The sequence below is a fragment of the Nothobranchius furzeri genome, chromosome 6 (assembly GCF_043380555.1).
Source record: "Nothobranchius furzeri strain GRZ-AD chromosome 6, NfurGRZ-RIMD1, whole genome shotgun sequence".
Classification (NCBI taxonomy): domain Eukaryota; kingdom Metazoa; phylum Chordata; class Actinopteri; order Cyprinodontiformes; family Nothobranchiidae; genus Nothobranchius; species Nothobranchius furzeri.
In genome coordinates, this window is record NC_091746.1 from 34194116 (window position 1) to 34221909 (window position 27794).

Sequence of the window (27794 nt, forward strand, 5' to 3'; positions counted from 1 at the left end):
CCACTCTGGCTCATATAGAAATAAATACCGGTTTGAAGCGAGCCAAACATCACAGAATGGTGCTGATGCAGACGTGACACGCCTAGATCTAGATCTCTTCTGGGATTAGGTGAGAGATTAATTCAATTCAATTCAATTCAAGTTTATTTATATAGCGCCAAATCACGACAAGAGTCGTCTCAAGGCACTTCACATAATAAAAATTCCAATTCAGGTCAGTTCATTAAGCCAATCAGAAATAATGTTTCCTATATAAGGAACCCAGCAAATTGCATCAAGTCACTGAGTAGTAACAAAATAAAATTATCCCATTTTCATTCTCAGGTATTTGTTTCAGCTGTAATGTAGAGAGAAATTTCAGAGCATCAATCCAGTCTTCTCCCTGCAGACACAGTAATCACAGGAAATAATTAAGGACTGGATAAAAATGTTCTCAGGATATTTCAGCCCTGTTAAAGGATTAATGTTCCTCCCTGATGACTAAAGGGTCCAGCAGTTGTTCTAAGTGTAGTCCCCAAAGGGCCAACGCCAGACAGCAATCATCAGTTTGGGTTTTAATAAAGAGCTTCAGGACTATTTATTTATTTATTTGTTTGTTTGTTTGTTTGTTTGTTTGTTTGTTTGTTTGTTTGTTTGTTTATTTATTCATTCACTTCAGACCATTTAAACTAATTAAAATCAAATACAAAATAAACATTTCTTATTTAGAAGATTTAGAGATTCCTCTTTGGTCCTTAAAGGGCAATAGGGAGAAGCTCAAGGCTTTTCATTGTCCTATCCCTCAACATCTTTCCATTTCCAAAATCCAAATAAACATCTCTACACATACATCATAAACAAAATCAATAAGCAAAATTAGAATTTTCACATTAGCAAGAAATCTTATAAACACTTAAACTTTTACATCTTAAATAAAATCCAAATTCTAAATTAGATCTTATTGACTTTGATTGCTTTACCAAGTCCTTAATGTCTATCATAATTCATTAGCAAATTAGTAGTTTTCCAAAAGTTTTCTTCTATTTAATGTTTTGAATTGTACAACAGTTTTGCATTTTTTTTATGTTTACCTCTACGCTGTTCCACCAAACCACTCCTCGGACTGAAATGGTCATACTTTTTTGTGTGGTACGTACACATGATTGTCTCATGTTATTTTGGCTTCTGAGCATACTAATTATAACATATTAAATCTGCAGACGTAAAATAACCCACCACACCCTTCTTCATAAACGTGCTAATGTGGTCGTCAGCGTCTGATAAGTGGCTACAGAAAAGACTCAACCAGTTGTTATGTGTGTGTTGACCGTGCATTGGTGTGTGAGCTCACATACCTCAAACTCACACACATACAGAAGGCTGTGTTTGCTGTCAGTGATGTTTCTGGATGTTTGTGGTTCTGAACAGGTGTCAGGAGGAGTGTCCAGTTGGTAGCTACGGGTCTGGCTGTTCCCAGACGTGTCGCTGTGAGAATAACAGCAAGTGTTCCCATACCAGTGGGCGGTGCCTGTGTGAGCAAGGATTTATTGGGGAACGGTGTGACATCCGCCTGTGTCCTGAAGGCCGTTACGGCCTCCAGTGTGACAGGAAGTGTCCCTGCCACAGTCCAAACACTCGCAGGTATGCAGTGTATCACACAGGACACAACAAATACCTTCTCTTTACCTAAACGTTTAAATGGGATTGTGATAGCTCATATGTACCAGAGCAGAGGTTTAACGTTCCTGAGGAAAGGCTGGTCTGCTAGAGGTGGAAAAGGCATGCAAACCCATGTATGTTGCATAGCAGCAGTGCAGAGGTGCACTGCACTGAGCTGACCTATGTGCAGAGGGCAGGACGGTATGCTGGGGGCACACAGTGTCCATACCTCCAGTCACTGGCAATCTTCTGGCATATCAACAGTGACCAGGTGGAAGAGAGTCTGATCCTGGGGGTGTTCCAGTAGCCAGCTTGATCCAAATTTTAAAAGTTATCGAGAGCTAAATGGAAAAGCAAATTTGTGTCGGTTCAAAATTGAAGCTAATGTTGATTTAATTTACAGTCGGTTCACTCAGGTATCAGGTCACAGAGCAACTGCATTGGGTCTGAGCGTGCTGCTCTTCTCTCCAGCATCTGGCCAAACTGTCACAGCAAGAGGTGGCACACTGGCTTCTGTGTGAACGCTCCATTAGACTGCAGCAGCTGCTGGCTGCATGTGTTCTCAGAGAACAGATGCTGTGCTTCTGCTTAATGGTGCTGCTTCTCTTTCTCTCTCTCTCTCTCTCTATCTCTCTCTCTCTCTCTCTCTCTCTCTCTCTCTCTCTCTCTCTCTCTCTCTCTCTCTCTCTCTCTCTCTCTCACTCACACACACACACCTTTGCATAGACTCACAAACTCACTGGTTCTTCCTCACATCTGGTGACATGGACACCATGTGTTGTGCATGTGTGTGAACTCTGAGACAGTAATCGAAGGATCGATATCTTGATTCCAGATGGTCACCAGAGCTAATCACCATTAGCAAACCCCTAATTTTACTGCTACTGAGCTAAATGTTGCTATCTGAGATCACACATCCTCTTTCCTGAGTTGGTGATTGTTCCATGATCACTGAGCAAAACAACCACATTTCAGATGAAACATGATTCAGTGAGCGGTAAAGAGGAACAGGGGTTTGTGAACAGGAACTAATTTTAAGGTTTCAGCCTGAATCTGTGTTGGATTTGTGTTAGTTACACAGCTCCGAAAGAGGATCCTGTTGGGATTCTGGACACATGGCTCTAATACAGAAGTCTGACCCCCCCCCCCCCCCCCCCCCCCCCCCCCCCCCCCCCAGCCTGACCAGAGTGTTGATCTGCTTGATGAAACCTGGTCTTCGATGTGTCCTGACTCTCACTGGCACTTGTGCTTTTTTATGTTTTAGATGTACTTAAAGAACATGGGTGTAAAAGTTCCACATGAGAACATCACGTGTCTCTAGCGGCGCCTCCCATTGGACAGGTCATCTACCTGCGCTGCAGCTTTGTGATGAGTAATTTTTATGTGTTTTTCTTTCTTCACCCAGTTGCCACCCAATGTCAGGGGAGTGCACGTGCCAGCCGGGCTGGGCAGGACTCTACTGCAATGAGACGTGCACACCGGGGTTTTATGGCAAATCCTGCAGTGAAGTGTGCCAGTGCCAGAATGGTGCCGACTGCCACAGCGTGAGCGGGGAGTGCATCTGTGCTCCAGGCTTCATGGTAAACTCGGCTGTCATTCCCCAATGCACCTGCAGAAGGTTTCGTCTGGTTTTCACTCAAATAGGTTCGACTTTTCACAGAAACTAAGAAGATGAAGGACATTTCAGCTCACACGTTCATTTAGAACTCACTAAGTAGCAGAAATCTATGGGTCTGTATGAACATCTAGTGGCAGCAGGTAGAAACTACAGCAGTGTGCTGCAGGGATGCTTGTTGGTTTGTTTTCTGGTTCAGAGGTTGAGAATATAATATATATTTTGTTTGTTGATGATACCAACCTGGTTGAATTCTTCTCAAGGCTGTCACCAAGCTGCTTTATATTCAACATCGATCAGTCTCTCATCACCAACAGGAAGTTTACTAATAGGTCAGATAAGTCACCACATCCCCAGAATGCCCCTCACTAGAATGACATCCGGTTTTACCTTTAGTTTTAGTGATAACCATAATAATCTATTTAATAAAAACGTTAAAGCTTTTCTAAACATTGTCTTTAGCTGATCAGCTTTGACTGGTTCTTTTTAAGGTAGTCGTGGACTTGAAGGTAAGTTTTAGAGGTGAGGAGCAATCTGATGCTTCTGAAGGATCCAAAGCGGTCCAGAGTAGACCTAAGAGCCTGTAGCTTTGTGTCTGAGTTGTAAACAGACCGAACAACCTTGACCTGTTGGTGTGTTTTTGTCTCAGGGTCCCAGATGTTCAGTCTCGTGCCCTGCTGGGAAGTTTGGAGCAAACTGCTCATCCAGCTGTAAATGTCAGAACAAAGCCGAGTGCTCGCCTGCCGACGGATCCTGTTTCTGTAAACCAGGTGAGAGCAGGATGAGATTTGAGTGGAAGTGAAGAAAAGAATGAGAGAAAAAGGAAAATGTGGGACGGAGACTGGGCTGGAGTGTTCTGAAGTGCTTTTCCATTGAATCTTAAAACATATTTAGTATGTTTCCCGCCCAGACTTGCAGATTACAAACCATCAGAACTTTAACATTATTAAATTCACTTAATGAGAGTTTCGGTAGAGGATCACAGAGCAGGGAGACAGTTTACTGTATCACCACAGGTCAGGGTTTGTCTTCCTGGTAACAGATGCGTTAATCTCACCTGTCTGATTTATAAACACTGTTTTAAATATTGTGAACGCTGTCTTTTCTAATTCAACGTCACTGTGAATGGTTACACATGACCAAGCTCTGTAGCACCTGCTGACAATAAAGCATGGATCAGTGTTTCAGTATTTATTTATTCAGCTGAAAACTCAACTGATGGCAGCTTGACGTGTTGTTGTGACTTGCAGTAGGGGTATGTGGTTTCTAATTTGGGCTATTGGATCACTGTCCAGCTGAACTTATTTTAGTAGAGCAACAAAGTTATACTGATGACTGAAGTTAACGTCTGACTTTTTCCTGCTCAGGTTGGCACGGGGTGGACTGTGGTATACGCTGTCCCAGTGGCACTTGGGGTCTGGGCTGTAACCTGACCTGTAACTGTGCTAATGGAGGAGCTTGCAGTGCACTGGATGGTCGCTGTAGCTGTGCTCCAGGGTGGAGAGGAGACAGGTGCCAGCTTCGCTGCCAGGTAGGGCCACCAGGATGCAACATACATGACTTTTAATTAATTCAAGATAATTATAGTTCATCTCTCGGACTCTGGTGACTTCTATATTCATAATCAGTAAAGTTTCAGCTTAAGTTAGAAAAGTAGAAATTACGTTGCTCAGTTCTGATTCTTGGGCTCAGGTTGTGATGTATATGACCCTTCTTTTCCCATAATGTGTGTTGTTTTTTTATTTTGCTCTTTACTGTCCACTTCACCTGACTCACTCAGGATCTAGGGTGTCTCCACAGCTCATTCTTATACTTCCTGTAATTTAGATCTTTGTACTGATGTCAAAAAGCCATGACTGAATGTACCCGTAAAAAGGGTCAGAGATTGTACAGTTCTGGGGTCTCATTTATCAAACGTTGCGTAGAATCCTTACTAAAACCGTACTTAAGCTCAGCAAAAAAAAAGGTAGGTTTGTGATCTATCAAACATGGAGTACGCACAACTGCACGCAATCTCCGCTTCATAAATCAGAAACTATCTAGAATGTTTCTCAGCTGCTTTTTAATCACATCCCGCCCTCACCACGCCCACTTACTGCCATATATAGTCAATGCAAAGTGCCTTGTGGATCTCATGCATATACATAAGCCGGCTGTTGCAGCGCTCCGCCAATGACATGGCGACCGCAGATCAAGGCAGATCAAGGAAGCACAATTTCACAGAAGCAGAAATTGAGGTACTTGTGGGTGAGGTGGAGAAATGAAAGGAAGTGCTTTTGCAAAACAAAAAAGAGAAAATCCACGGAGTTGCAAAGCGTTGCTGAAGCCATCAATGTTGAGTTCTTCAGAAAGATCTGTGGCAGATATAAAAAAATGATCCAATCAGGATTCAATCCCCAGACTCCCAGGTGAAAGTCATGCGCACTAACCAGTCAGCCAAACAGATATCTCCCTTGTCCAGGTAGCCAGGGCGCATGATCAATTGGGTCACAGTGACAGGACACACACACTGTCACAGACGCATGACATTCTGTCCCCTGCTGATATTCAGCATTCTGTATTCTGCACTTCAGTGTCATGTTCTGCATCCTCCTTGTGTTCCCCAGCCCACTCCAGGTTCTCTCAAGGTTTCCCTCACGCTTCCCTTAGTCACCCCACTTATCATTAGGTTTCCGTCATGTTTGGATCATTTAGACAATATCTCCCTTTGGTTAATTTTTGCTTCCTTCCCCAGTTAGGTCTGGTTTCCTCCCCTGCTCCGTTCTGCTCCTCCTCTCTGTTATTAGTCTCACCTGTGTCCAACTCCCTTAATCACCCAGCCCCTGTCTGCGTCCAGTGTGTTGTCGGTCCATTGTTTGTGTCAGCGTTGTCTCGTTTCCCTCTCCTGGTCTCTTGGTCTCTAGGTTTGCGCTTTAGGATTTTTGGATATCGGTTTTTGGCTTCCTGCCCTTTTGGATTTTACTTTTGGACAATTATTCCTAATAAAGCATTTTACGTTCTCACTACTCCTGCCTTGTGTCATCCTGGGTCTGCATCTTGGGTCCTAACCTCCTCCTGGCTTACATTGTGACAGAATGGACTGACCAACCCAGGACCCAGCAGAATCTCCAGGATCTCCGACACCACGGCAAATGTACAGGTACAATGGTGACCCGGAAACCTGCTGGACTTTTATACAGGTCTGTGCTGGCTGCTTGGACATGAATTCCTCTGAGTTCAATAAATTATCATTCATGGTGCTTTGTTCGGGAGGTAGAGCCCTGCGGTGGGCCGCCCTCTACTTGGACCTTCACCCCATAGAAGAGGTCTCTTTTTGGCCTGTCGCGAAGGAGCTTCTGGTGGCTTTCGGCCTCAACCTGCGACCTCCTACCATACGCATCTCCACACCTTTGATTGGCCGAGCCACCACACCTCTGCTTGGTCCCGGCAGCGCTACCTCATCATCTCCAGTGGGCTGTCACCCTCCTCATCTGCGGCAACCGGCGCCATCTCAGCACCTCCGATGGGCCGAGCCACCACACCTTCACCTGGTCCAGACAGCGCTACCTCATAGTCTCCGGTGGGCTGTCACTCCTCCTCCTCTGTGGCATCTGGCGCCATCTCTGCACCTCTGATGGGCCGAACCTCCTTAGGTCGAAGACGTCGCAACCGTCACCAGAAGTCTCCTGAGGTCAGAGCAGCACCGGCTGTCCAGGTGTTTCCTGCTCTGACACCCCTGCCTGAGTTCCACCCGCCATCGCCGCCAGCTCAGCCTAATTTCCTCCTCTTCCCAGAGATCTGAGCTGGTCAGCCTGTCCAAGAGGCTCCGCCTGCAGCGGCTCCGCCTGTCCAAGAGGCTCCACCTGTCCAAGAGGCCCCGCCTGCAGCGGCTCCGCCGGTCCAAGAGGCTCCGCCTCTGGCCCAGCCAGTCCGAGAGTCCTCGTCTTCGTCTGCAGAGCCCACTCCTGCAGAGCCCACGCATGCAGAGTCCCGGTCTATGCCTGCAGAGTCCCCGTCTCTTCCTTCAGAGTCCCCACTTCATCCTCATCCTCCAAAGTCCCCACTTCATCCTCATCTTTCAGCATCCCTCAGTCCTCCTCCAGCATCATTCATTCCTTCTCCAGCGCCCCTCAGTCCTCCTCCAGAGTCTTCATCCCTTCCTCCTCTTCCAGAGTCTTCGTCCCTTCCTCCTCTTCCAGAGTCTTCGTCCCTTCCTCCTCTTCCAGAGTCTTCGTCCCCTCATCCTCCAGAGTCTCCTGCGCCCTGGCTCCTGGTTACCCGTCGCCGACCTCCCAGAGCCTCCAGGTCCTGGCTCCTGGTTCGCCGTCGCCGGCCTCCCAGAGCCCCCTGGTCCTAGCTGCTGGTTCCCCGTCACCGACCTCCCGGAGTCTCCATGCCCCGGACTCACTGGGTCTCTCTTTGCCCCTGTGGTCCCCAGTTATTCGTCCTGTACTGTGTTGTACTTGTCTTGGGTGCGTCTGGTATCCGCCCATTGAGAGGGGGTACTGTCATGTTCTGCGTCCCCCTCACGTGTTCCCTTGTGTTCCCCATCCCTCTCTAGGCTCCCCTTATGTGTCTCCTTGTGTTCCCCAGCCCACTCCAGGTTCTCTCAAGGTTTCCCTCACGCTTCCCTTAGTCACCCCACTTATCATTAGGTTTCTGTCATGTTTGGATCATTTAGACAATATCTCCCTTTGGTTCATTTTTGCTTCCTTCCCCAGTTAGGTCTGGTTTCCTCCCCTGCTCCATTCTGCTCCTCCTCTCTGTTATTAGTCTCACCTGTGTCCAATTCCCTTAATCACCCAGCCCCTGTGTATATAACCCTGTCTGCGTCATAATGTGTTGTCGGTCCATTGTTTGTGTCAGCGTTGTCTCGTTTCCCTCTCCTGGTCACTTGGTCTCTAGGTTTGCGCTTTAGGATTTTTGGATTTCGGTTTTTGGCTTCCTGCCCTTTTGATTTTACTTTTGGACAATTATTCCTAATAAAGGATTTTACATTCTCACTACTTCTGCCATCCTGGGTCTGCATCTTGGGTCCTAACCTCCTCCTGGCTTACATTGTGACATTCAGGCTGTGTATGTGTGTCTGAGTGTGCGCGCATCTGTGTGCACGCGCGTGTGTGGGGGGGGTCTTGTTCTGTGAGAAAACAAAGAAGTACAAGTGATGATAATGCTGCTGGAATTCATAATTTTATCCTTCTCAGCAGCAGCACTGCAGGTGCTCTCCATGTCCAAAATGTGCGTAAGCCAGGTCCTTAGTCAACTTAAAGTTGCACACATTTTTCCGCTAAGTTTTCTTTCATAAATCCCAAAGTTTGCGTGGAAAGTTGCTTACGCAGTTTTCCGAACCCGTTTTGTGCGTAAGCAAGCTTGATAAATGAGGCCCATGGGCTCTTTGATTGAAATGCAGCTAAAGCTTTTTAAAAACCAAGTCAACATTCATGTGAGAGGGTGTGTTTACCTTTGTGATCTTCTTCAGGAGGGGACCTACGGTTTAAACTGTAAGGAACGCTGTGACTGCAGTCATGCTGCTGGATGTCACCACTCCACTGGACACTGTCGCTGTCTAGCTGGATGGACTGGTAAGAACAAACGCATAATTCATCACAACTGATTCCATGTCCTCTTAAGGACCTTTGGGAACATCCATCCATCCATTTACTTTACCTGCTTATTCACGCAGGGTCGCGGGGGGCTGGTGCCTATCTCCAGCAGTCTTCGGGCAAACAGGTGGGGTACACCCACTGGTTGCCAGTCTATCGCAGGGCAACACAGAGACACACAGGACAAACAACCAAGCATGCACACACACCTAAAGACAATTGAGATTGACCAATCAACCTGACAGTCATATTTTTGGACTGTGGGAGGAAGCCGGAGTACCTGGAGAAAACCCACAAATTAAAAATACAGTGATCCCTCGCTACTTCGCGGTTCATTTATCGCGGATTCACGACTTTGCGGATTTTTTCTTTGGAGCCTTATTCAAGGGAAATTCGCCGGTATTTTTCACCGATTCGCGGTATTTTCCTATGCGAAAAATCAAGAAATTCCTGTTTTTTTTCATCAATTTCATCATAAAATGCACTTTTTGTAATAAAACTATTAAAAAAAAACAAGTAAAAATGTTTTTCTATGTAAAGGGAGGGTTTAAAAGTCTGAATACTGAATACGTACCTGTTAAATGAGTACTGTAAATATGGTGTCCCTACTTCACGGATTTTCACCTATCGCGGCCAGGTCTGGAACGCATCTACCGGGATAAATGAGGGATCACTGTAAAATTATGTTAAAGGAGACTGACCTATTGTATCCATTAGTGCTGCCATGTGGGTGTCTACTGCCTCTATAGATACTCCAAATGTGAATAAAGCCCGTCCACCCGTTGGGTTTAGGAATTGCGTGCCTAAAACTAGACGTTCCAAACAGTCCCCATTTGTGATGTCACAATAAGGAAGATTGGGGGGATTGATGGGTGTGTTCATTTATTTTGTTTATTAAAGTGACACAGCCCTGAAATGACTCATTCTAGAAGGTACTAAAACTGTCTAGAATAAAACTGCTGAGATCACTTTAAGTGAGAAGGATTTAGTGCAAAAAATGTAATCAACATGTTTGGTATTGACCATAGAGCTATTATAACATTAGGTCTTAAAGTGACCATGTGTATTTTTCCTGGCTGAGCCCGGGCACCCTATGGAGGAAACTCATTTCGGCCGCTTGTATCCACGATCTTGTTCTTTCTGTCATTACCCAAAGCTCATGACCATAGGTGAGGATTGGGACGTAGATCGACCGGTAAATCGAGAGCCTGGCTTTCTGGCTCAGCTCCCTCTTCACCACGACAGATCAGTTCAGCGTCCGCATCACTGCAGATGCCGAACCAATCCGCCTGTTGATCTCCCGATCCCTCCCACCCTCACTCGTGAACAAGACCCCGAGATACTTAAACTCCTCCACTTGAGGTAGGACCTCTCTCCCGACCCGGAGTTAGCAAGCCACCCTTTTCCGGTCGAGAATCATGGTCTCAGATTTTGAGGTGCTGATCCTCATCCCAGCCTCTTCACTTTCAGTCGTGAACCTACCCAGCAAGAGCTGGAGATCAGAGCTGGATGAAGCTAGGAGGACCACATCATCCGCAAAAAGCAGAGACGAGATTCTCCTGCCACCAAACTCGACACACTCCACACCACGGCTGTGCCTAGAAATTATGTCCATAAAGGTTATGAACAGAACCGGTGACAAAGGGCAGCCCTGGCGGAGTCCAACCCTCACCGGGAACAGGTCCAACTTACTACGGGCAATGCGGACCAAACTCACGCTCCTCTGGTAAAGGGACTGAATGGCCCTTAACAGAAAGCCACCCACCCCATACTCCTGGAGCGTCCCCCACAGGGTGCCCCTGGGGACACGGTCATAAGCCTTCTCCAAATCCACAAAACACATGTGGATTGGTTGGGCAAACTCCCATGCCCCCTCCATCACCCTTGCAAGGGTATAGAGCTGGTCCACAGTTCCACGGCCAGGACGAAAACCACATTGCTCCTCCTCAATCTGAGATTCAACTATCGATCGGACCCTCCTCTCCAGTACCTTGGAGTAGACCTTTCCAGGGAGGCTGAGGAGTGTGATCCCCCTATAGTTGGAACACACCCTCAGGTCACCCTTCTTAAAGATGGGGACCACCACCCCGGTCTGCCACTCCACAGGAACTGCCCTCGATGACCACGCAATGTTGCAGAGACGTGTCAACCACAACAGCCCTACAACATCCATAGCCTTGAGATTCCCAGGGTGAATCTCATCCGCCCCCGGTGCTCCGCCGCTGTGTAGTTGTTTGACTACCTCAGCAACTTCTGCCCCCGAGATTGGACTGTCCACCCCCAGATCCCCCGGCTCTGGTTCCTCCACAGAATGCGCGTTGGTGGGATTGAGGAGCTCCTCAAATTATTCCTTCCACCGTCCGACTATAGCCCCAGTTGACGTCAGCAGCTCCCCATCCCCACTGTAAACGGTGTGAGTGAGTTGCTGCCTCCCTCTCCTGAGGCGCCGGACAGTTTGCCAGAACCTCTTTGGAGCCGATCGACAGTCTTTCTCCATGGCCTCACCAAACTCCTCCCACGCCCGAGATTTTGCCTCGGCAACTGCCACTGCTGCACCCCGCTTGGCTATCCGGTACCGGTCTGCTGCCTCCGGAGACCCACACACCAGCCACGCCCTGAAGGCCTCCTTCTTCAGCCTGACAGCTCCCCGAACCTCTGGTGTCCACCAGCGGGTACGGCGCCGGCCACCTTGCGACCACAGCTAGCAACAGCCACCTCAACAATCGCAGACTGGAACAAGGCCCACTCAGAGTCAATGTCCCCCACTGCTCTCGGGAAGCGGTCAAAGCTCTGCCGGAGGTAGGAGTTGAAGACCGTCTTGACAGGTTCTTCTGCCAGGCGTTCCCAGCAGACCCTCACTATGCGTTTGGGTCTGCCAGGTCTACGTGGCATCTTCCCCTGCCATCTGATCCAATTCACCACCAGGTGGTGATCATTTGACAGCTCCGCTCCTCTCTTCACTCGGGTGTCCAAAACATACGGCCGCAGGTCAGATGATACAACTACAAAGTCTATCATCGACCTGCGACCTAGGCTGCCCTGGTACCAAGTGTACCGATGGGCATCCTTATGTTCAAACATGGTGTTCGTCATGGCCAAACTGCGGCTTGCACAGAAGTCCAATAACGAAACACCACTCGAGTTCAGGACACGCAGGCCGTTCCTCCCAATCACACCCCATCCAGCTCATGCTGTCATTGCCCACGTGAGCATTGAAGTCCCCCAGCAGGACAATGGAGTCCCCTGATGGAGCACTATCTAGCACTCGTCCCAGGGACTCCAAAATGGGTGGGTACTCTGAACTGATATTTGGCCCATAAGCACAAACAACAGTCAGGACCCGTTCCCCGACCCAAAGGCGCAGGGAAGCTGCCCTCTCGTCCCCCGGGGTAAACCCCAACACACAGGCAGAGAGTCTTGGGGCTAACAAAAAGCCAACCCCAGCCCTCCGCCTCTCACCTGGAGCAACTCCAGCAAAGAAGAGTGTCCAACCCCTCTCAAGGACTTGGGTTCCAGAGCCAATGCTATGTGTCGAGGTGAGTCCGACTATATCTAGCCGGTACCGCTCAACCTCTGCCACAAGCTCCTGCTCCTTCCCCGCAAGCGAGGTGACGTTCCATGTCCCAAAAACCAGTTTCCTTGTCAGGGGATCGGACCGCCAATGCTCCCGCCTCGGTCTGCCACCCAATCCACATTGCACCGCACCCTTCATATTCCTCCTACGGGTTGTGGGTCCACAGTTGGATGAGCCCACGTATCCAGTTCGGGCTGGGCCCAGCCGGGCCCCATGGGCGAAAGCCCAGCCACCAGGCGCTCGCTCACGGGCCCCAACCCCAGGCCTGGCTCCAGGGTGGGACTCCGGTAACCCTCCGGGCCGGGTACTCCGACTCTTTGATAGTTCATGAAAGATCCTCTGAACTGTTTGTCTCACCCTTCACCTAAGACCAATTTGTCATGGGAGATCCTACCAGGGGCACAAAGTGCCCCAGACAACATAGCTCCTAGGATCATTAGGGCACTCAAACTCCCCCACCACGATAAGGTTCAAGGAGGAGAGTTTAACTGCTTGTTACAAATCAGTAAATGTGTTTTGTCCTCATGGGCTGTAAATTGAAACATGGCGTCTAACATTGCATCGCTAAAAATCAGACTTGCTCCAATGTATTTTAGACCTGATTTTTATAGTTATATGTTGAGAAGCCACCAGTATTTTTCAACAACTGGGCATCATTTAATTCATTTAACAATTTGATGGATATTTCCAGAGATTTATGGTAAAAACTACACATTGTCTGTAAAGGGTTTTCTGGAGACCAGGAATTCAGCCACACAGGAGTTTATAAAATATATAAAAAGATACTTTATTAAAGGAGTAAGGGTTTGGCCATGAGCTGGGTCTCTGCAGCCAAGTACTGTTGGAGGGGTCAGTGTAGAGGGAAAATGTGGCAGAGACAGGGGGAAACGTTGGTTTGGATTGGAGAGTTCCCCAGGATGTTCCTTAGACAGAAAACTCTCCCTCCTCTTTCTGTCTGTGAATATGTCTCCTCTTCTGTGACAGACAAATGTTATCCACAAATACTCAGTCCATAGGCAGGGTTCAGAAACAGGCAAAGGACATCAACAGAGAGGCAGAAGCAGGCATACTTAGCAGGAGGAGCAGACTAGGATCAGAAGCCGTGGTTCAAAACAGGGTCGGAGTCCAGAGGTCAGAAAAGCAGTCAAATCCTTTAAGGGCTAGGCAGAGACAATCCAGGAACGTGAACGTGGTACTGGGCTTGGTAGATCAGAACGATGAATTTCTGGAATGCTGAGACAAAAGGCTACAGACAATCTTGCAGAGAAGCAGAGATCACTGAAGGTTTAGAGGAAAGAACAGGTGTGCTCCATGATGTAATCAGGCAGAACTCAGGTGAACTATGATGCTGATTAGTGCAGGACGGGCAACCAACACGACAGGCAGAATATGAGGAACATGAATCATTACAATTGTCACATTAAAAAAAGTAGTAGTTCACCCTAAAAACTATAAAAGATGAGATGATAAAACACTACCTCATTCAGTATTAGACTAGGTGTTAGAACGAATGTGAAAGTGTCATTGTGTGTGTATGTGTGTGTATGTGTTTTTGCGTGTGTGCATGCGTGTGTACAGGTATCCACTGTGACAGTGTGTGTACAGAGGGCCGCTGGGGCCCTAACTGTTCCCTCCCATGTTCCTGTATGAACGGAGCGTCCTGCTCTCCAGATGAGGGAACCTGTGAGTGTGCTCCTGGATTCAGAGGAACCAACTGCCAGAGAAGTAAGAACCAAACCTGCACCACATGGGTCAGAGAATGACAACACTCTGCTACATCTAAAACAAAAAAACATGAATACTGAAGAAAGAACCAACCATCCAGACCTCTGAGCAATTATTTCCATTCAATAATTCCACTTCACTTCACCGGATCCAGTGGTGTCCCGTTCTGGTGCTGGAGGACCACTGTCCTGCAGGTTATAGGCGTTTCTCTCTTTAAGAACACCTGATTTCAATAAATGGTTGATTCCCAGGCTTCTGCAGAACATCCAACGCCTGAATCAGATGGAGAAGGAAAGCAAACAGAACATAGATCAGTGGTTCTGAGGACCACCAGTGGAGTCCGCTGTAACATCTCTCCCTGACTAGAGGCTGATTAACAGTTCACAGGTGAACTGCTGACCAATGTCCCCTCTGAAGTCCCGATGCTTAGTTTTATTTGCAGGGACACCAGAGTTTAGAGAGATTTCTTAGCTGAAAGATGTTTTTCATTAATCCAGGACAGAGCAGAGTCAGAGATAGCACCACGGTTATAAACCGGTTATAAACTACTGTCTGATACTGGTTAAACATTTAGTCAAGTTGCATAATTTAACAATATTAGCCTTGAAAGGAAGGCAGAGCTGAGTATTGTCAGCAGAAATAAAACCCACCAGGAAACTGTTTGTTGTGTTTTCTGTGTGTAGTCTGCTCTCCGGGGTATTTTGGTCACCGCTGCAGTCAGACCTGTCCTCAGTGTGTCCACAGTAATGGGCCCTGCCATCACATCATGGGTCAGTGTGACTGTCTGCCTGGATTCAGGGGGACGCTGTGTAATGAAGGTGAGTCCCCCACACAACACTCAGTGTGTTTACATGCAGTGTCAGTCAAACTGTTGTCTTAGGCTTTTTAACTGCATGTACACACCTTGGTCCGGCTGAAGTTGAAACTAACTAGACCACTCCTAATCGAGCTTAGGCACCCAGAAAATTGAACTTCTCAGCATATAAACAACGTCCCAGCTCAGCCGAGCTATGGCCAGCCCAAGCACTCCCCTTTCAAGAAGTGATAAGGCAATGGTGATATCATCTCCACGAGACTATGGGTGAATCTGATGGGTAACATCATCAAACGGTACACTACATAACAAATGTACTGTGCTGTTGTGTTGTTGTCACCACCAACTGTCATGGAGTCGAACACACTTCATTCAATAATTTGATTTTCTAACTGACATCTTAAACCAGGATAAAGGCTCCCACTCAGGTGTGTGTGATTATTTCCATACCTGGACTTAGATGTGCATGTAACCACACTTACTGACCCTACAGAGTAGACAGATTCCAAAGTCCCACACCCAGGGCCGTGTCAAGGCATTTTGAGGGCAAGGGTAATGGACCCCCCACCCCATCTAACAGGGCTTCCTCAGAAGCCAGAAAGGACCAATAATCCAGCCCAGTACTGAACCAAGATCACAAACATGCTTGCTGTGACCTTTCAAGCCTCATAGAGTAAAAGAAGCATAATTCTAACAATGTGAATAAAACAAAGCATCAAAGCTCTTATTGTATTTTTAGAATGCTGCTCAGAAGTTAAGTTAAAAGAGTAAATGTACATGTTCCAGATTTCTGAAAGATTTTTGGTTTGAAAACAAATCCTTTCATTGATGGTTACCATGTTAGCTCCTGTTGAGACCCTACACCTTCAGTGAGGTAACCGGGATGAAGAACATGAATGTGAACTGTGTGCAGTGTGTCCTGGTGGTCGGTTTGGGAAGCACTGTGCGTGGAGCTGCAGCTGCACCAACAACGGTACCTGTAACCCCATTGATGGGTCCTGTCAGTGTTATCCAGGATGGATCGGCAGTGACTGCTCCCAGCGTGAGTTTTCCCTCTAAAACCAGAAGAATATTTTCAGTGTTTCTCTCTGAGCTGACACTGGCTCTAGCATTTAGTTATCTTATTTGTGTTGCAGCATGTCCACCGGGTCACTGGGGGCCCAACTGTATCCACACGTGTAACTGTCACAATGGAGCGCACTGCAGTGCCTATGACGGAGAATGTAAATGCAGCGCTGGATGGACGGGCCTGTTCTGCACACAGCGTTAGTCACACACTGGTCTCCAACAGCCGATGTCTCTAAAACTAAACACAAGTAGTAGACATCTCCCTAACGGAAGCAGAGGTTACAGAAGATGAATGAATAACTGAATCAGTGTTTACTGGGCCGTGGAAGGACTGACTGATAGAATTTTGTTAGGATGTTTGATAGTTTTCTCCTCTGAAGCCAAACTGTCCGTAACAGAATATTTCAGAGTAAAGCTTGAGATTTTTCCAGTCTGTGATAACAGGGACCTTTTTGCAGGCTGCCCTCTGGGCTTTCATGGGAAGGACTGTTCTCAGACCTGCTGGTGCCAGAATGGAGCCGATTGTGACCACATCTCTGGAAAGTGCTCGTGTCGCTCCGGCTTCATGGGACAAAACTGTGAGCAAAGTACGTTTGGACCTTTTTAGTATCCACAGATGTACAGTTATTAATAAGAAACTCAACAAAGTTGACCCAGGTGTCAAAAGTGTTGTTTATTTTCAGAATGTCCTCACCGTTCATACGGGTATGGCTGCCGCCAGCTCTGCGACTGTCTGAATAACTCCACGTGTGATCACATGACGGGAACATGTTACTGTAGCCCCGGATGGAAGGGAGTGCGCTGTGATCAAGGTCAGGATGTTGTTGTCTTTTTTCACATTAAAACCATAAATCTTTTGTTTTTTTTAGCATGTCCTGTCCAGCTATGAATCAATCAAAATTGATGTTTGAATGCCAAAAACAAGCCTTACAGTTTTTCTCTCACAGGTGGAGCGATATAGATTCTGCTATATTGCCTCGCCTGATACCAAAACTTCATTAGAAATATTTTCGGTTGTTTAAAATATCAATGGAGATGAAAGTGAAAGAGAAAGGGGGAGAGAAAAGGAAGAGATGTGTGTGTGTGGAGGGGGTGGGTCCACAATAAATGATGAACAAGAATCTGCTCCTAGACCTGCAGAAAGAGAGAAAAGGGGACACACAAAAATACAACAAAATCAAAATATCACTGCGCCATAATTCATAGTGTATTTAGTGCCAACCACAGCCTTAGCGTGGAGACCCCAGGGAGACTGCAACCAGAGAAGACCCAACCCCCCTCCCGAAAGGCGCAAAGGATTACCCCGGGGGGTGCAACTTGCAGCCGCGTCAGAGCCCCGGGACATAACATTATAGACAAGTCCCCAGGCCCACCTGCAGTCGCCCACCCCAGAGCAGGCCGGGCTCAGAACCCAAGGATGTTGTTGTCATTTGGGGTTCTTGCATTTATTTTAGAGCTTGATTTTATTCGTTAATTTAGACATGTCTTGTTTTGTTATGTATTAGATAACTTCCTGTGTTCAGTTTTGGATGCATTTTACTTCCTGAGTAGGTCAGACAGCCAGCTGCACAGAAGAGCCTCTCTTCTCCTGGCTTATTGGAGAGGGAGGATTTTTATCTTATCTTTATCTTTCTTCAAAAAAATAGAAAAGATTTTAAAAAGGAATAATGTTAAGAATTCCCTATTATTTCTGCTCAACTGGAATTAAATGGCATGTTAAAAAGATGGGTCTTAAAATAGACTTAAAATCATTCCAAGTTGTACTCATCCGTACAATAAAGCAAAGATTGTTCTAGAGTTTGGGAGCAACATCAGAAAAAGCTGTCACCTCGGGTCACAAGACGACTTCTAGACTTGTTTAGAAGCAGCTGGAATTCTGACCTCAAACTTCTTCTGGGAACGTTTATATAAAATCTCTACTAGATAAGGCGGATAAGGAGGTGCCTTAGGGTGTTTCTCAATGGCAAGGCGCCTGGCCTCTCAAGGCAATGTCTTGCTTGGCCAGGCGCCTTCCTTCTGAGGACACCAAGGGCGTCAGTTTGTTTTCAGAATTGCTGGGGACAATAACCATACACTTGAGTGGGGTTTAAAAATTGCTGGGGACAATAAAGTAGGCTAGCACAGGGGTCGGCAACCCGCGGCTCTGGAGCCGCATGTGGCTCTTCCATTCATCTGATGCGGCTCTCTGTGCTTATAAAATAATGAATGGATATTTAAATAAAAAGCTTTATATTTTACTGCATTAATTTTACACCTGTATGCCAATTCCAAATGTAAAGATTATCTGCGTAAACCTGAACAGGTCCAACCCGGTCTGCGGTGGTTGACCGGTCACGCTTGTGCGTAATCATATCGGCACTTTATGAGCTGAAGAGGAGGTGAGATTCTGGGATTCTCCTCAGACGGCTCCTGGATGTGTCGCCACATTGGAGACAGGAACAAGCACTATTCAACCAAAGTTTCATAATCAGGGAACATTTTCTAAGTGACAAGTCTCTCTGAGAGACAGGGTTTGGAAAACACTCGCTTCAGTGGGAGGAACCTTCCCACATGCGCTCTGGTTCTCTGGGTGGCTCTGGGGTTAATCAAGTTTAATTGTTTCTCTTTGCAACAATCTTCACAGGAAGGCAAAACAGTTAAACGGCAGGTTACATATATTTCCATTTGACTGTTTATTTTGACAGATGAACTCAAGGATGTTGCTTGGTTTGAAAGAATTACCCAGACGCACACGGATGCTCATGGATGAGCTGACATTTTAATTGTTAATGCACATCGCGGAGGTAAAATATTCCCATCAGAACATCAGAGCTTTATACTGGACACTGTGTTCAGCGTGGCTCGGAGCGCCCACGGTGGACAGTGAGCTGAAGATCTGATGGGTTTGCAGCTCAGTGCAGAACCACGGCGCATGCGATAAGATTTCCTCCCACTGAAGCGGTCTGGAAACCCGGTCTCTCTGAGGGATGTCACTTGGAGAAATGTTCTTTTTATGAAATTATGAAACTTTGGCTGAACAGCGCTTGTTCCCGTCTCTAATATGGAGACGCATGACGCGTAGAGACATTTGATCACGCACAAAGTTTATGTGGAGCAGAAGCGGTCGGGCCACGGCAGGTGAAATGTTCCTAGCCTACATGAAGTGAAAATGTTTAATTGTAACATTAATGTGTTACTGGGCACGCTGGTCTGGTTGGTTAGACCAGTGTTTGAAGTGGAAAACACACACACACACACTCACACACACACACACCAATTAAAATAATGCTGATAGCGTGGACTAGAAGACAGGTGATGGTTTACGTATTTAAATGATGATCAGGCTGCTGTAAAATGTAATCTCCATCCACATCCAGACACAATTATCCTCTATTCTTTCTCTATTTGCTCTGCTCTTGTCTGGGCTGATCAGCTGACGGAGCGCGCGGCGTGCCTAACTAGCGGCTGATGCACATTTTACGCATTTGGAGAGGTGGACTGGATGCTTTGCTTTTACTGGAAGATGATCCACTTAACGCACGGGTGTAGACTAAATATTAATGACAAATGAATGAAAATTAAATTGTGAGTTTTTACTTCATATTTTATAAATAAAAAGGACGGGGGAACACGTTTATGACGTCTTTTTAAACTAAATTTTCTAGCGCGACCTGCCTGCTTCACTTAAGTCGCTGCTTATTAAGGTCCGTCCAGAATTACCGTGGGAAACGGGTAATAATGGCTCTTTGATGGGAACAGGTTGCCGACCCCTGGATAAGATCTGAGCTGGTAAAACAAAAATCCTCATCAGCAGGCGTTTTTGAAAGTGGGGGGGGACACAGCTGCCAATCACAAATTTTGCCGGGGACATGTCCCCGGCGTCCCCGGTTAAAATGACGCCTATGGAGGACACTGTCCTTCCTTGGTCAAAGCAAACTGCTAAATGGAACAGACTTGCATTACGTCACGTGACACAGGAGATAACGTTACATTTTATACATATAAGTTTCAATATAAATATATAACATGACTTGTACTTTTTAAATTATGTATATATTTGTTAAATTAAATATGCTAGCCTTCTGCAGTGGACCTCTAAGTGTAGAGAAGATGCAGAGAATGCTGCTGATCGCTAGCCTGGCAAGCCAGACTAAATAAATGTATTATTTATGTATTATTTGCAAACTTTGCAAAGCAAGAATTTGGTCTAGTTCACTAGGCTAGTTGATCGCTGCACCAATAGGTTAACAGCTGGGTTTGTCTAAAAGCATGGTAAATCTTCTGGAGGAGTGCTGCATCCTGCTTTAGAGGATCAACTTTGTCACCATCCGTTAGCAGAGAGCTCTATAAAAACTAAAGTACTTTGCTTCTTCTGTGTGCAGTAGGTGTGGTGGTTGTTGGAAATCTAAACAGTCTGACCAGTACAGCTATGCATGTGGACACCTACCAAATAGGAGCCATCACAGGGATCATTATCCTGGTGCTACTGGTGCTTCTTCTCCTGGTCCTTCTCATCATTTACAAGAAGAAGCAGAAGGGTAAAGCCTCCACCATGCCAGCTGTGTACGCTCCAGCTGTGAGGGTCACGGCGGATTACACCACAGCAGGTAGATTACACTGATGTGTAAAAAGGACCATTCATAAAAGATGGACTTAAGAGTGTTCTCTGAAGCTAGTCTCAGAACGTCTTACCTGCATCACCTCTAATTATCTAATCTGTGATTCATTCCTTTCATCTGCAGAGGCCAAACTAGAAACTTAAAATGTTGATATGGGATCTTCTTCTGAAAGAAGGCGCATTCACACTACAGTCAGCTCAGTTTGGCCCTGGTAGGGTCAGTGCATTTATATTTGCATTGTGCGTGCGGAGCCGACTGTTTTTTTTTTCAGTCCTGCTTCCTTGTGGTTGAGGCAGGGACAGCAGTAGCTCAGGAGGTACAGCGGGTTGTCCATTAATCGGAAGGTTGCAGGTTTGATTCCTGCTCCGACCGGAGAAAGCTGCTGTTGTGTCTTTGGACAAAACACTTAACCCACCTAGCCTGCTAGTGGTGGTCAGAGGGACAGGTGGTGCCAGCATTCGTTAAGCTTCGCCTCTGTCAGCGTGCCCCAGGGCAGCTGTGACTACATTGTAGCTCATCATCAGCAGTGTGTGAATGGGTGAATGACTGATTGTGTTGTGAAGCGCCTTGGGGGGTTGTAGAACCCTAAGAAGGAGTTATTCAAATACAGGCCATTTAACATTGGTTCTTTTTGAGCTGAGCTGACCATAACACCCACCTTTAGACTGACTGGCCGGCTGAAGTGGTCACTCTCACGCCTACCTAGGTTGTGAGAGCACCCGATTGGCCTGGCAATGTGTGTGTGAATTAAATAACAAGCACTTACCCTAATGTTCCTTCATGCTTCCAAATGGTTTCTTGGATGGCTTCCTATACCTCTTCTGGGCCTAAAGCCTTGCCTTGTGAAGCCTTTTGTTTGTTGAGATTGTTCTTCAAAAAGATCCACAGTCGGAGTACCGAAAATAAAAGTACCTCAACGTACTCCGTTGTTTTTAACCGTCTCATCCCATTTGTCTAAACTGACCCGCTTTTGTTTACTAACCTACAAATTACATCACAAACACAGTGGCGTGTCCAGATCTTTTAAAATGGAGTGGCCCAGGTGAGGCACTACTTTGTGCATATGTGGCACCAGTGGTTATGCTTTTTTGTTTTACCTCAAGCCTTTTGTGGACAATGAAAAGCCTATTTAAAGGGAATTCTGTGTGGTGACACCTGGGGTGGCCAATCAGATTCCAAGGGTGGCATGTGCTGCCCCAGGCCACTCCCTGGACACGCCCCTGCACAAACATATCCGCACCACTTCAGTGGAACCCGCCTATGTCCTCAACCACATCCATGTTCCCGAGGCCATGTAAGCATAACCGGGCCAAGCGGGGGTGGGCTGTGTACACGTGGGTCAGGCCGATCCAACCATAATGTAAATGCGCCAATAGTGTGCTCTGCTGATACTTCTTGCCCTTCTTTAGATGCTCACTCTCCAACCAGTGAGGCCCATCCAAGCAACTACTTTTCTAACCCCAGTTACCACACCCTACCCCAGTGCATCAGCCCCTCCCACATCAGCGGTGGCCTGTATGGACAGGTGGGAACACTGCAGTTCAGAAGAGTGAAGTGATGGAAAAGAAACATCTGATACTCATCCATGTGCCGTTACACTGTTTTTAGGCCAATCATAGTCATCTGTTTGCAAATATGAAGCCTGTGGATCATCTTGGTGGTCACACTAGCACTCTACCTGCAGATTGGAACCAAGGTGACTGCTTCTCTGAACTCGGTGAGTCATCAAGTCTCTTGGGGTATAATTGTTGTTTGTTGCAGTGTGATAACAGCCAGTAGAGGGGCACCTGTCTTCTTGTGGTCCCTGTAATTTTGAGAAGACATTCATTGGTGCACTGCTGATGTGTGTTGCTGAAGTTAGCTGCAGCCATGAACGATGTCAACAGAACAAAGAGCTGCTATTGCTGAGATCGTGGTGCATATGAAAGGAATTTATACAGATGGGATATTATGGGGAAACATACTTGGCTCGTTAAAGTAATCACACGCAAATGTCTCGCTTTGTGTCGTCACCCACAACTGGACAATAAACAACACTCATCTTGCTTTTTTTTCACTTTCTCATGTAAAACATAACTACAAAAATGTGAATTTCAGATACTTTGTTCCTTATTTGATGATTTGTTGGTACTGGCAGAATGAATCTTGCTTGTAATAATGTGTCACACCGGTTTTCATCCTTCCTGTTGTCTCCTAAATAATGTGGTTTCTCCATCCCAGGAGCCTGTGGAGTAAGCAGGCCTTACATGGGGGGCCCTTTGAGAGGTAGGTCCTCCCCACTAACATCTTTATTTATAAATGTATTTGTTTTATATATTTTATAAGGTTATCTGTTCATAATGGTTGTTTTACTTCTTGTCATCCAGATGCGCTGCAGGCTACAGCCTATCATGGAAGCTCCATTTCACTTAGCAGCTCTGAAAACCCATATGCCACAATAAAAGACCCTCCGCTGCCAAACTCCAAAAACTCTGAGTGTGGCTACATGGAAATGAAATCACCCAGAAGAGATTCAGCATATGCAGAAATAAGCAACAGCAGCCCAACCGGAATGTCTATGAAGTTGGTAAAGAGCCTTTTTCTGTTTTGTCTCGTCAGCTTTTGACTCAGAATGCTGATCTACAGCTAGTTAGTGTCAGGGGTCTGCAGTATTTCCGGTGAAAATACCTTCAGGAATTAATCTTTGTACAAAGAAAACTGAGGGATGTTTTGTGGTTTTATTAAGACATAATAAAAAAAATATCTGGTTTATTGGTTCTTCCTGAGAAAACCATGAGGTAACTTTTATTGCTTGGTGGGCCCTCAAGGTCTGTAATTGGAGTGTTTTTCTGTTATGCTTTAACCCTCTGGAGGCAGGCGTTGCAGATTTGCAACGTTAAAACCTACCTACCTGGTTACTCCACGTACGTATTTCATGAGCATTTTTAACTCAGAAGTACCCCTGAAGGACTTAGTTGCTCGTCCTTTTATCAAAACTTATTTTGAGCCTGAGAGGGTTAAACAGTTTTAATAAACATTAAATAAAATAGGCACATTTGTTTATTATTATTATTATTATTATTATTATTATTATTATTATTATTATTAGGGTTAGGGTTCCAGCAGAACTTTAGTAACCAAACTTGCCAAGTTCAAAGGGAATATTTCTTCAGCTTGCATGTGCACATAGGTGAACACACTTTTCTCTGAAGCATTAGATTGCGTTATTTTGTTGAACTTTAAAAGACATGTTTTGATTCCAGAACCGACTGTGAACACCATCCTGCCATCTGCAGCAAACAGCAGCCATCTGCTCTACGATTGACCAACAAACAGCCTAGTGTCCCGTCAGCACCACCTCCTGCCACCCACAGGAAGTCCTCCATCACAGCTCAGAGAAGAACCGGACTGTAAATAACAGCTTAGATCCAAAAAGAAGTCTAGTGCCAGCACTAGATGGTGTATATACTTTATCTCTACAACATATCTTCTGTTTTATTTTGTAATCGTTGACATATATTTGTAATGTAAATTGACATTTGGTTGGTATTTTAATGATGTGTTTGGCCTGGTTCAGACCCAGCACCAACGTGTGTCCTGAGTGACTACATTCTGCCCTATTTCTCATCAAGATAATGATAAATGACCTGCAGTTGCAAATCGCCTTTCTAAGCCAAAAGACTCCAAAGCACTGTACACTCACCCTTGATGGTGGTGAGCTACAATGTAGCCACAGCTGCCCTGGGGCACACTGACAGAGGCAAGGCTCCAGAGCACAGGTGCCACAAGTCTCTTCGACCTCCACCATCAAGCAAGGAGGATGAAATGTCTTGCCCAAGATTATAACAGCAGAATTCCTTGTAGGGAGCTGGGATTGATCCGGCAACCCTCCGATAACTGAGCAACAAACTCCTGAGAGACTGCTGCCCCAATGTGTATGTTAGCAGAAATAAATTGACCCATATGGGTCTGCTGGTGGTTTTGAAAAACTGATTGCCTGGTGTCCTCACAGGTGGTTTTTGTGTTTTGCTAGGTAAATGAGCAGCCTACAGCTCACCCAGGTAACAGAACATCAGGGGTCTCATTTATCAAACATTGCGTAGAATCCTTACTAAAACCGTACTTAAGCTCAGCAAAAATAAATGTACATACGCCAAGTAGGTTTGTGATCTATCAAACATGGAGTACGCACAGCTGCACGCAATCTCAGCTTCATAAATCAGACACTATCTAGAAAGGTTCTCAGCTGCATTTTAGTCACATCCCGCCTTCACCACGCCCACTTACTGCCATAAATAGTCAATGCAAAGTGCCTTGTGGATCTTATGCATATATATAAGCCGGCTGTTGCAGCGCTCCGCCAATGACATGGCGACCGTAGATCAAGGCAGTTCAAGGAAGTGCAATTTCACAGAAGCAGGAATTGAGGTACCTGTGGATGAGGTGGAGAAATGAAAGGAAGTGCTTTTGCAAAACAAATAAGAGAAAATCCACGGAGTGGCACAGGGTTGCTGAAGCCGTCAATGTTGTGAATTCTTCAGAGAGATCTGTGGCGGATATAAAAAAAAAGAAGGTCCAATCGGGATTCAATCCCCAGACTCCAGGGTGAAAGTCACACGAGCTAACCAGTCACCCAAATGGAGATCTCCCTTGTACACGTGGCCAGGGCGCATCATCAATCAGGTCACAGTGACAGGACACACACACACTGTCACAGATGCATGACATTATGTCTCAATCTGTCCCCCTGCTGATATTCTACATTCCGTATTCTGTGCTTCAGGCTGTGTGTGTGTGTGTGTGTGTGTGTGTGTGTGTGTGTGTGTGTGTGTGTGTGTGTGTGTGTGTGTGTGTGCGCATGTGTTTACGCATGCGCATGTGTGTGCATGTGGGGGGTCTTGTTCTGTGTGAAAACGAAGCAGTACAAGTGATAATGCTGCAGGATTTCATAATTTTATCCTTCTCAGTAGCAGCACTGCAGGTGCTCTCCATGTCCAAAATGTGCGTAAGCAAGGTCCTTAGTCAACATAAAGTTGTACACATTTTTCCGCTAAGTTAATCCCAAAGTTTGCGTGGAAAGTTGCTTATGCAGTTTTCCGACCCCGTTTTGTGCGTAAGCAAGCTTGATAAATGAGGCCCCAGATTAGTAGGTAGTTCTTCAGTCTGGTTCAGAACAAACACTCGGACAAGTGGGTGCAGTGTGTTCTGATTCACCTCTGAATGTGGCACGGGTCTTCAACCCAACCTACATGTTTCCACTAGCAGAGTTCACTTGTGATCCCATTATCAGTGATGGAATGTAAAAAAGTACAAGTACTTGTAAAAAAAAAAAGTACAAAAGTGCAAGTATTTTTTTGCCGTGCTGAACATTTTTTCTGTATCTGTACTTTACTTGAGTAATTTTCTTGAGGCCTTTTTCCTTTAACTCCACTACATGTTAAAGCAGTTATCTGTACTTCTGACTCCACTACATTTTCTAAAATGTTTTTTAAAGTACTTTATCATGTGTTTTTCAACCCCCACCCCACCCCTGGTTCAATAGAGACTGGCAGCACACTCCCTTGTCCACACTGGACTGTATTTCCAAATATAATAGTACTTTAATTTTCTTTTTTTCCACTTCAGTAGCTCACTTGTACACACACAGTGCATATTTAAATGTTAGTTGAATACTTTTAATGTAGTATATTTGAAAAGACCTACTTTAATACTTTTACTTAAGTTAAAATTTCTTGGATACTTCCACTTTTACTTTAGTAATTTTGTACCCCTTTGTACTTTTACTTAAATATGCAAAGTAAATAAATTACTTGTTCCACCACTGCCATTACACAGGATGCAAGTTAATAATAGGTCTGAACCAGATCTGAGGTCCAGTCAGTAAGACCTCTTCCATGTAGTGTTTCTGTGTCAAGCCTAGATCACACTGTGTTTTTCAGCTATCGCAAATGACTACTTCATGTCACACAGCTTTACAGAGGTGGAACAACTGACATGGCCCAAGATTTCAGTAAGTTCAACTCATTCACACAGTAATCCAACTGCACGATGTCTCACTTTAACCCTCCCACTGTCTTTATGGGAGACCCTGTGAGGAAAGTTGATCATTGAGCAGGATTTAAGTTTTATCCCTTTAGGTCCACATGGCAGGGGTGAGGGGTGCTCACTCCTCCTCACCCTGCTCAATGGTCAGCTTTCCTCGTGGGGTCACACCCATTAGGACAGTGAGAGGGCTAACAGGACATGCTAGGGGTTGTCAATTGCAGGCAGGGGTTTTAGGTTTTCTGAAAATGCTTGAAGAGCATTGGAGGCTTGATTTAGTCATGAGAGTACTCAATCGCTGTCGGTGTGCCGGTCACACTGGATGGCCATAGATTTACAAATCACTCTCATGGACATTATTTTTTAGTCATAATACAATTTACATGGAAAGATTTGTCTATGATAGCTGCAAAACGCACAATGTGAACTGGGCTTTAGTCAGAGACTCCAGACCAACTGAAGCGCTAAAAGAGCTCCTCTGTACAGTTTCTCTCAGGACACGATCACATAAAGTTTTAATGTGAACTGAAATGTTCAATCACCAGGTTATATGTTGAGTCATAAAATGACCTCCTGGGTCATTGGGTGAGATCATCTGACCTTGTTGCTCCACACAGGTAACCTTTATGACATATTCCTGTAAAACCAACAACAGAGTAATTATACACAGAAACATGGATTAAATCTGTTTTGTATATCGAAGAGTGTTTTTTTTTCCCCCATTGTACCGGTTTGTTCTGTCCTTAAGCAACTTTAAAAAACCAGAAATATCCTGTTTTCTCTGGAACCCTAAAGTCTCTCGAAACCTAGACTGAGTAAGAAAACCTGTTAAATTTATTTATTTGAAACTCATTCTCCAAAACTAAACGTGTTGTATTTAATACACTTGCTAGTCCAAACCAAATATCCATAGAGGGACAGTTTATATTTTACAGTAGAAGCCGATCATGTCAAATAGAAATCTACACCTCCATTTAATCAGATGTTACATAAAATACCATAAATAATCTTTGTTATTGATCAAACGTTTGATTGAATTATCCTTGCAGATTACATGAACAAATTAGTGAGGCTGATTCAGTAGGTGGGCTGATTAATTTACCTGGCCAACATGGCACCGTCTTCGTCGTGTGAAGGAGTCGCAGGTCAGACTCCTCCC

At 45.7% G+C, this 27794-nt stretch overlaps 1 protein-coding gene across 1 annotated transcript in view; it reads left to right on the forward strand.

The window, feature by feature from the left end:
• The window catches only part of LOC107390272 (multiple EGF-like-domains 10), a 57417-nt gene extending 33289 nt beyond the window's left edge, over positions 1 to 24128 (forward strand). The window contains 18 exon segments of the mRNA XM_015966889.3: positions 1408 to 1620; positions 3044 to 3218; positions 3903 to 4023; positions 4621 to 4784; positions 8712 to 8814; positions 13988 to 14134; positions 14818 to 14952; positions 15862 to 15990; positions 16085 to 16213; positions 16475 to 16603; positions 16700 to 16828; positions 20378 to 20602; positions 22024 to 22139; positions 22223 to 22331; positions 22835 to 22879; positions 22981 to 23157; positions 23160 to 23180; positions 23857 to 24128. Of these exon segments, the coding sequence (XP_015822375.3) occupies positions 1408 to 1620; positions 3044 to 3218; positions 3903 to 4023; positions 4621 to 4784; positions 8712 to 8814; positions 13988 to 14134; positions 14818 to 14952; positions 15862 to 15990; positions 16085 to 16213; positions 16475 to 16603; positions 16700 to 16828; positions 20378 to 20602; positions 22024 to 22139; positions 22223 to 22331; positions 22835 to 22879; positions 22981 to 23157; positions 23160 to 23180; positions 23857 to 23918 (2329 nt within the window). The 3' untranslated portion in view covers positions 23919 to 24128.
• Positions 24129 to 27794: the final 3666 nt, after the last annotated feature.